Source organism: Mustela putorius, unplaced genomic scaffold (genome assembly GCF_011764305.1).
Source record: "Mustela putorius furo isolate JIRA1106 unplaced genomic scaffold, ASM1176430v1.1 tig00000174_pilon_pilon_pilon, whole genome shotgun sequence".
In the NCBI taxonomy this organism is placed as follows: domain Eukaryota; kingdom Metazoa; phylum Chordata; class Mammalia; order Carnivora; family Mustelidae; genus Mustela; species Mustela putorius.
The window spans coordinates 44042646-44051937 of NW_025421304.1; the positions used below are offsets into that span (position 1 = coordinate 44042646).

Below are 9292 nucleotides of genomic sequence, written 5' to 3' on the forward strand. Positions count from 1 at the left end.
TGGAAATAACGCAGTAAGGAAACAGAGAGATCTCTTTGTTGAAACAGAACTGCAAATAGGAAATCACCACGAACGTTGTTACCAAGAAGATTCCTCAAGGGAAAGGAGTATCAGGGGCAAAGTATGACAATGTTTCCAGGTGATGCTGCAATCCTGAAATTTCTCCCCACAAGATGCTCAACAGAGGGGAAAACGGAGCGTCACAGGGGAGATGCCTGGCCCATACTCCATCCCAGGCGAACAAGACAGCAACACGGGGCGCCTGGTGTGAAGCGAGGAAGACACGATGCCACTTCTGTGGGACTTGTGCCAACAGCTGTGACCTCAATGTCATCATGTGAAAAAGTCCCATCAGCCCGAGTGGAAAGGCGGTCTATAAAATAACTGGCCAGCGAGTGTCCAGGTCAGGGTGCCTCCCGCTCAGGCGTCTCGGGGGCTCGGCTGGAGAAGTGTCCGATGCTTGACTTCAGCTCAGGTCACTATCTCGGGATCATGAGACTGAGCCCCACGCCAGGCTCTGTGCCGGACGTGGAGCCGGGCGGGGTTCTCGGCTCTCCTCTCCTTCCGCCCAAGCACCCGCCTCGCGCTCATGCGCTCACTCTACCTCTTAAAAAAAAAACAAAACGAAAAAGGGACCTTCTAGGTCACAAAGGCAAACGGGGCTGCTCCAGCTTGGAGGAATGGAGGCGTTGCAAGGTGACCTGGCCAGTCACAGAGGTGGACTAGAAAGTGGGGGCGCTGACAGACAGAAGTAGACAGAAACCATGCAATTTGCAATTCTGTGTACGCTTACAATTATTTCAAGGTAAAAAGTTAAGAAAATTTCTAAGTTCAGACTCTAACTCCATCTGTAGGGGTGGAGCCCAGAGCATGCAACCCGCGGCCGGCCCGCCTGACCTGCCCTCCTCCAGGGACCCTCCTCAGCCTCCTACTTGAGGGCTGGAGAGCCCTATCAGGGGCCCACCTATGGCTCCCCACCCTACCCAAGGCCACGGAAGAAAGCCGGAGAAAAACTCTCAGGGATCAATCTGTTTACTCACAACAGCATTTTAGGAAATAGGCGAGTGCACCCAGTGTTCTCTGGTGAACCACAGCCGCGGAGCTCTGCCCTCACTGGGCCCCTGGACAGCGAGGATCTTCTCTGAGCCCCCAGAACATGGGTGCCCCGAGAGACCACGGCCAGGGAGTAAGGCGAGACCAGCATTGTGGAAGAAAAACCAGACAGTACGCCGACCTGGCCTCTGGGGTCTCACGCCACCGTCTCAAGCATCAAGGCTGCCCCAACATAACAGACCACACAGAACACCCAGGAACAAGCAGGTCCAGGAGAATCACACGCAGTGAGTCATGGTAAAGGTCTCCAAAGTTTCTGTTTACGAGAACCACTGGCGTGAGGACAGCTGGGACAGCTGGAGACCTCTGGGAAGGGCTGGCTGGGCGGTGGCCGTGCACAGAGCCAGGCCCCTTGAGGACCAACCATGGAGTTCTCACCAGTTCATACCAAGAACCGGGCTTGGACCCAATGCTCCCCATCTGTTGTCTGCTCCTTCTATTTTGGCAAAACAAAAAACCCTGGAAGCTTCAAGAAAACAAAGAAAAACCTCAGGAACTTAAAAACATGGAAAGTGCTGCCTGTCCCAGAAACTCATCGGGAGGAGCTGCTGCGAGCCGCTGGGCTGCGCTGCCTCGGGGCCTCCCAAAGCTGGCCTGCTGGGGGCATCTCTCCGAGTGTGCGCACTCCAGCCGGCCCCTCTGGCTTCCAGGTTGGGGGGAGGCACCTGTTATTTACAGTACAGAAGAGAGTGACACAGACGCAGCACCCCAAGTGGGAGTGGGAGACCGCCAGCTCCTTACTGGGAAGGACCTCAGTGCAGACCTGAGTTCCTACAAGACACAGAGCACACCCCTTGGGGCCCCAGGCTTTCCAGAGGGTGGGGACCCCTGGAAGGGCATGCCTGGACTTGAAGCATGGCGCCTGACGCCAGGGATCCCGAGTGGGCCCAGCCAGCTGGCCTCCAGGTGCCAGGCAACAGGAAGCAGCGCTGACCCCTGTCGGCTGACCACTAGCAGCACATCTGCTGTCACACAGAGTCTGAAGGCCCACATAGCCCCCATGGCATCCACTGGTTAGTCCCTATCACGGGGTGGAGGATGGAGGGGAGCCAGCAGAACCCCGAGCTGGTCAGCCCAGAGTTACAGAAATACCCCACGGAAGTCAGAAGTTTGTGCAAACTCACCCACCGGGACACAGCCACCGCCTACGCTAAGAGGGACATTCGCAGGCCTGGAGGGAAGGGCCACACTGCAGGGTGTGCAGAAAGGCAAGCGGCGTGGGGGGAGAGATGGAGCCCTCCTCCCCGGCCCTTCCTGCACGTCCAGGCCAGGGACGCAGGGCCCTGCAGGAGGACTCGGCTAGTTTCTCAAGGCGGCCAACCTGCAAATGAACAACACAGCTGCTGTGAGGGAGGCTGAGGGGCAGAGGCGCCCCTGAGCCACCCCTGAGCCGCCATGCACCTGATCCAAGACACCAGCCCTGGGGGCCACGGGCCCCTCACCCCTCCGCCAGGCCACGACCCTCCCCTCTAAAGCTCGACCTCGCAAGGCCATCAGGTTAGGGTAGGAAGAGCCAGGGGAGCAGCCACACAGTCAAACACCTGTCATGTGGGTTCCTAAAGTGAACCGGGACAAGCGTGAGCGCATGGTGACACAACACGGACTGAATGAGGGGCAGGGGACACAGGCGGCCAGACAGAATCTGGCCTGGGCCTCAGCTACAGGCCTCTGTGGAAGGAGCAGCACCCCTGGGCCAAAGGCCTGCCGCACGAGCTCTACTCCCGAGGCCATCTCCCACAGCCCCAGCGTCAGAGCATGGGGTGAAGAGCCCAGCACAGGGGCACTGAGCCCACCTCCGAGACAGCTGGTCCTCCTGGCTGCGCACGGAGCTCTCGCCCACAGCAGATGCGCCCTCAGGCAGCTGGCTGAGCTGGTCCAAGACCTCCAGGCCGTTCTCCTCGGCAATCTGCACGATGAGGCTGTCCACCTGCTCCTGCGGCGTGGTCAGCGTGGTGGCCGAGCTCATGGAGTCCTCCATCACCTGGGGGTCACGGTCTGGGCAGGTGAGTGCGGGCCTGGGACCTCCGGCCACCCTCTCAACGTGGTTCCTGCTCACTCTCTCCACCCGCACTAGACCACCCCTTACTTCCCAAGGCCCTGTCTCCAGCACTCTCAGACCCGTGGGCGCTGAGCCGACCACCACCCTGGAAGAGACGCTCACGCCCCAGCGCCAAGCCTCCCTCGTATCTGCCAGGCCTCCACATACTGGTCCAGACCCCGCAGGAGTCAGGAGCTCTGTAGGCAGCTCCCACAGAGGGGGCCAGCCACACGAGCCCCTCCCGGGCAGAGCCCTGCCTGCCCCGAGCATGGGCGACGTACCGAGGTGTGCACGTCGAGGTTCTGCACCTGCTGCTCAAACCTGTCCATCACCGCAGAGACCTTCTGTAGGTCCATGGTGCTCAGCGCCCTGTCCAGGGCTTTTGTCACCTGTGCCATGTTCTTGGTCACCTGGCACGGAAGGAAGTGAGGAGGCAACAGACCTGAAGGACGGAGATGTCACCCACAGGGGACAGGCCCCCGGCACTCTCCCCAGGCCCAGGCCCCGCCCAGGGCCAACAGGATTCCAGCCCTGGCCAAGCCAAGCCCTGTTCGGGACAGGCTGGGCCTCCTGGGGGCTGCAAGGCTCGTTCTTGGAAGGTCTCCGGAAGGTCTCCAGAAAATGCTATCACCTGAACCACAGACACGAGACTCAAGCCACGGCTCCTTAAGACAAACCCGAGGACACCTTGTCTCGTCCTTTGGTGCCGCCCTCACAGTGTAGACAGAACCCCTGCGACACCACCCACGGGGACCGGCATGGCTCCTCCTGCCCAGCCAGGCTCCTCGTCTCTGCTGGCAGGAGCCTGCCTGCGTGGCATAGGGACCAAGGCCCGAGCACTCACCCCCTTCATGGTCACGGCCGTCTGCACCTTGGAGGCCACTGCATCCACGCGGGACGCCATGCGGAGCCAGTTCACGCCCTCGTTCCTCTTCCGGATGGCGTTCTCGGCGTACACACGGGCACACTCCACGTTCTTCTGCTGAAGAGCCTGGAATTGAGGGGAAGCGCCAGCTGGGAGAACGTGCAGGAACTGTGACCGACCATCGGGGACCTGCTCCTGGCTTTTCCCAGGGCAAGATCTGCTAGCACGGGGCAGCCCCCTTGGCCTGTGAGCTCCGTGAGAATGCAGAGACGCCAGGCCCCCAGCTTGTCCAGGACTGCGGCGTCCAGGCAGCATACCACACTAGCCCGCGCTGGGTGCTACACAGCAGACCCGGCCACAGGAACACAGCCGCCTTCTCCACCTTCCAGCCCCTCTCCTCCTGCCACACGCCCTCTCTGGTCTCTCCAGCCGCCCACACTACAAGCGCTCCCAAAAACCACCGTGGCGAAGGCTGACGCCAAGCAAGTAAGACCGTGGAGGAAACCGAAGGAACAGACTGGGGTCAGTCCTCCGGTTTCCATTCTGCCCTGGGAGTGCCAGTTTGGGGGAGAGGGTCACCAAAGCCTAACACCCCCGGGAGCTACGTCACAGTTGTCAGAGCCCCCACGGAGAGCAGCCAGAAGTCCCCAGCACCTCCCCTCTGCCCCAAGTCTGATGCCTGAGGCACGGGCTACACAAGGAAGAGGCCAGGGAGGGGCTGGGCGTGGTGGGGACGGAAGCCCACGTCCCACACGATTTGTGCAAAATGCGTGTTCAGAACTTTGGAAGCAAAGAAAAGGCATGGACCTTCCAGGAAAAAAGCAAAGGCAACACCCGGTCCTTTTGCTCTGGACGCCCTTAGTGGGCTGGGAGCCAGAGTGGGGTCACCGGAGGCCCTGAGCAGGCCCGAGAGAGCACCCGTGGCCAGAGTCATGGGGTGCGCCTCCCACAAAAAGAAGACACCAGAACAAAGCGAGGGGCACGGCCGGGGCACGGGGCGGCCTCACCTTCTTCACTTTGGCCTGCTCCGCCTTGGAGTCCTTCTCCGCCTTCTTGGCCAGCTTCTCCAGCTGCTTGGCTGTGAACTGAGCAGAATCAGGACACGCAGGTCAGACACACACGGTGGCCCTTGGGTACCCTCCCCGCCCTCCTCAGCATCCCCTGCCCCTACTGCCGAGAGGGGGCCTGGCCTGCCAGTGTCCTCACGGCCTGGGACTGTATGCAGGGAGCTCGCTGGGTCTCCGAGGGGACAGGGAGGGCTGTGAGGGGTTTCCTAGTATGTCCTAACCCAGAACACCGAACCCAAACGCTCCCCCAGCGTGGAAAGTTAAAAAGCCAACTCACACAGGGGTGCCTGGGCCGCTCAGTCGGTTAAGCATCAGCCTTCAGCTCAGGTCCTGATCCCAGGGTCCCGTAATTAAGCTCAGTGTGGGCTCCCCGCTCAGCAGGAAGCCTGCTTCTCCCCCCCAACCCCCGCCGGCTCATGAGCTCTCTCTGTCTCTCAAGTGAATAAAATCTTTTTTTTTTTTTTAAAGATTTTATTTATTTATTTGACAGAGATCACAAGTAGGCAGAGAGGTGGACAGAGAGAGAGAGGAGGAAGCAGACTCCCCGCTGAGCAGAGAGCCCGATGTGGGACTCGATCCCAGGACCCTGAGATCATGACCTGAGCCGAAGGCAGCGGCTTAACCCACTGAGCCACCCAGGCGCCCCTCAAGTGAATAAAATCTTTAAAAAAAAAAAAAAAAAAAGGCCAACTCACACACTCAGTATTACTTAGGGATTTTCTTTCTTTCCTTTTTTTTTTTTCTTAAAGATTTTATTTATTTGACAGAGAGTGTGGTAGACCCTTTCAGACACGGTTCTCCGCATTTAAACATGGAAGAAACTGACACAGTTGAAACGTGAATCCGTATCTACCGACTCTTGAGCTTTGCTGGGTGAGAGCACGGGCAGAGGCAGAAGGTGGTTTCCTGCCGAGCAGGGAGCCTGATGCGGACTTGATCCCGGGACCCTGGGATGGCGACCTGAGCCCAGGAAGACGCTTAACGACTGAGCCCCCAGGTGCCCCTCTTTCTTTCCCTTTTTAAAGATTTATTCACGAGGAAGAGAGCGCGAGCGAGCGAGCACAAGGGGGCGGGGCAGAGAGACTCTTAACAGACGCCCCTGCCGGCCGCGGAGCACGACCTGGGGCTCCAACTCAGGACCCTGAGATCATGACCTGAGCCAAAAACAAGAGATGGACACTTAGCCAACTGAGCCACCCGGCCCCCTTACCATGGATTTCAACTTTCTGAAAAAACTTGACAGGATCTGCTTCAGGTGACCCCAAATGGTAACACAGAGTTCCAGATGAACATCCACCTCGCCGTGTTCTCTTCACAGAACACTGTGTTTGCAAGGGGCTGCCGGGCAGTGCACGCCCCCAGGCTGGGTCGGAGTGGTCCCCACAGCTCCCCCTACAACGCCTCATCTGGCCAGGAAGCCGGCAGGCAATGTCAGATAAGCCAAGTGCAAGACTGACGTTCCAGAGGCCCACACAGCTTCCCGGGGGCGGTGGCTCCTCGGCCAGAAACCCCTGCCTGCCTGCGAGGACCACCCAACACTGGCCCTCGGTGCCCCCCGACTTGGGACTTTGTCACACAGGAAGGATTTCTTGTATACCTACCTCACACTTCTATGCTCCTTTTTAAAAAGTTTTTTTTTTTTTTTTTTTAATTTGTCAGAGAGCACGAGCGACGTGAAGGGGTCGGGGGAGGAATGTGTTGCCGGAGGAGGACCGGTGCGGGAGTCGGTCCCCGGACCCGGAGACCGTGATCTGAGCCGAAGGCAGACACGTAACCCACCGAGCCCCCAGGTGCTCCCTCTTACATTCTTTCAGGGAAAAACCCAGATTTTCCTGAACCCGGAATCTGGCCCTGAGCACTTTCCACAAGCTGGAAGCTTGCCAAACAAAGCACCTGGGCCTTCGGGTGTCCCCGGCCCTTCCTCTCCATTGCAAAGCCAGTGTGATGAGCTAGTCAGCTGTGTGGGTGCCTCAGCCTGGCGCAGCCTTTCAGAACTAAGCACGGCGGCTAACTGTGGAGACACTCAACGGAAGAGGAGCAGAAGCCTGCTGTGGATTAATCGTCAGGGGCTGCTCTGCTGCTCAGAACACTCTTCTTCCACGTGAAGGTAAGGAATGTGAAACCACAATCTTCAATGCCTAGTGGAACACCCAGGGATGCACCCAATACCCAAGTTTCCTAAAGATGTTTCTTAAAGACAGCAGGCTCACTCCCTCATGGACGAGCCCAGGTGACCTGCTTCTGCTCAGCCCAAGACAAGGCAAGGCTTAACATGCCATCAAGCCAACTCAATAACCTCTCCCTTGTCATCAGTCCAGAAGGCCACTGTTCAGAAATCACGCAGTTTGTAATCTGTCCTTCTGAGTGTGATCACTAAGACAGGGTTGGCGTGAAAGGTCCTTCAGTACATACCTTCAACTGGAACAGGGTATCTGCAAAGAAAGGAGATAGTTTGAGGATTTCTTTCTTTCTTTTTTTTTTTTAAAGACTTTATTTATTTATTTGACAGACAGAGATCACAAGCAGGCAGAGAGAGAGAGACGGGGAAGCAGGCTCCCCGCTGAGCAGAGAGCCCGATGCAGGGCTCGATCCCAGGACCCTGGGATCATGACCTGAGCCAGAGGCAGAGGCTTTAACCCACTGAGCCACCCAGGTGCCCCTGGTTTGAGGATGTCAACTGTGACAAGCGGCACGTCCAACAAGCAGATGGGACCACTAAGACCCTCCTCAACACAGAGAGCTGGCACAGGGTGCAGGCACGGATGGCGCCTTCAGGGAGGCCCACTGCACACTGGAGGCAGAAGATAGTTTCATGCACCAGCTCTGCTCCCTCATCAGCCAAAGGGCAAACGGAGAGGCTCTCTCACCTCTGACTCCTTACAGGTAATACCAGGGTGGCGGGGGTTGTCCTCAAGGATTAGTGTGCCAACAAAACTGGTCATGGATACAGCATGTGGCCCTGGGTGAAAACTCGAGCGGGGGTCTGAAATTAAGGCACCCTGACGAAGGCCCTTGGGATTCCTTCCCAATTTAGTAAAGCTCAGTATTGGGCGATCTGTTATTTTATATACTTTTTGTCCCCAAAAGTAAATGGATAAAAGTAGCAAGAGGGTGACTCCTGTGCTATCAAAGACCTGGCCCGCAGCCAGAGACCACCTTCCATGGCATCTGGCACGTCTGAGCCATCAAATCGGGCTCAGGCGCCCCCGTCCCTCTTCTCTGAGAGCTAGACCACACTAGTTCAGAGAAGATGCGACATCTGTAACCACAAAGACGGAGTGGAGTGTCCACAAACGCAAATCCAGGCCCCCAGCTGAGAGCCTTGGCCCGGGGCCGGGGTGGGGGGGTGGGGTCTCACGCCCTGTGCCAGCCCAGGCCCAGGCCAAGGCCGCCGTGGAATCGGGGATCCGAGCTAAGTGGACGCAGGTGGCAGAGTGCGGCCCGCAGGGAAGCCAGGCGAGGTGCGGCCGGCTCTCCGGCTTCCGGCCCCTCCCTGCCTCGGCCTTCTCGGTACTCGAGCACCAGGAATGGACTCGCAGGAGCAAAGAGCTCTTCGGGCGAAACCTGACCGGCCAAAGGAAAGCCACCGAGGGAGCTGGGGGCTGCCGAGGGAAGGCCAGCGTCCGGTGGGGCTGAGGAGCTGTCCCTCCCCTCCCCGGCCGACGGGCCCTTGTCTCTCCGCGTGCCGCGCCAGCCCGCACGCACGCCGGCAAGCGCAGGGCCTCACCTGACCACCCGTCCTTCCTGGCCCCGGGTGCCCCGAGCGCGGCCCAGGCTGGGCAGCCGGCGCTCTGCCTCCCCGCCCGGAGGAGCCGGCGGCAGGCTCCCGCCCCCCACGCGCAGCCGGGCCCGGCGCGCAGTCAGGGCTGCTCGCCCGAGCGCCTCGCACTTCGGCGGGCGGTGCTCGGGGACAGGGCCGCCGCCGTCTCCTTCTCCGGCGCCCTCTGGCCGGACATCCCCGGGCCTCAGAGGCCGCCGCTCGCCGGTACAGGAGCCGGAGGTTTGGGGGCGGACGCGGAGGCGTCCGGGGGAAGGGGGTGAGGTCCGGGGGCCCGCCCTCCCCTGGCGGCCGGGGTCTCTTACCGTCCATGGCCGGTTCGGCAGCGGCAGCCCAGGAACGGGCGCACGGGATCCCCGGGCCGCGTCCACCGCCCCGACCCGCTCCGCCGCGCGGGAACTTCCGGGTCCCCGCCCACTTCCGGCGGGCGG

At 59.7% G+C, this 9292-nt stretch overlaps 1 protein-coding gene and 1 long non-coding RNA gene across 2 annotated transcripts; one reads left to right on the top strand and one right to left on the bottom strand.

Moving 5' to 3' along the window:
- Positions 1-18: 18 nt before the first annotated feature.
- On the bottom strand, positions 19-9290 carry CHMP1A (charged multivesicular body protein 1A). The gene is made up of 7 exons (XM_045076497.1): positions 9167-9290; positions 7496-7515; positions 5024-5101; positions 3996-4142; positions 3433-3561; positions 2907-3094; positions 19-2434 (listed from the first exon to the last, which is right to left on the bottom strand). Exons 1-7 carry the CDS (start codon positions 9171-9173, stop codon positions 2413-2415), a joined length of 591 nt encoding a protein of 196 aa, XP_044932432.1. The 5' UTR covers positions 9174-9290; the 3' UTR covers positions 19-2412.
- LOC123391013 lies at positions 4985-7631 on the top strand. Its single transcript, XR_006605662.1, has 3 exons — positions 4985-5124; positions 5851-7190; positions 7593-7631. It is a non-coding gene; the product is annotated as an uncharacterized LOC123391013 (long non-coding RNA).
- Positions 9291-9292: the final 2 nt, after the last annotated feature.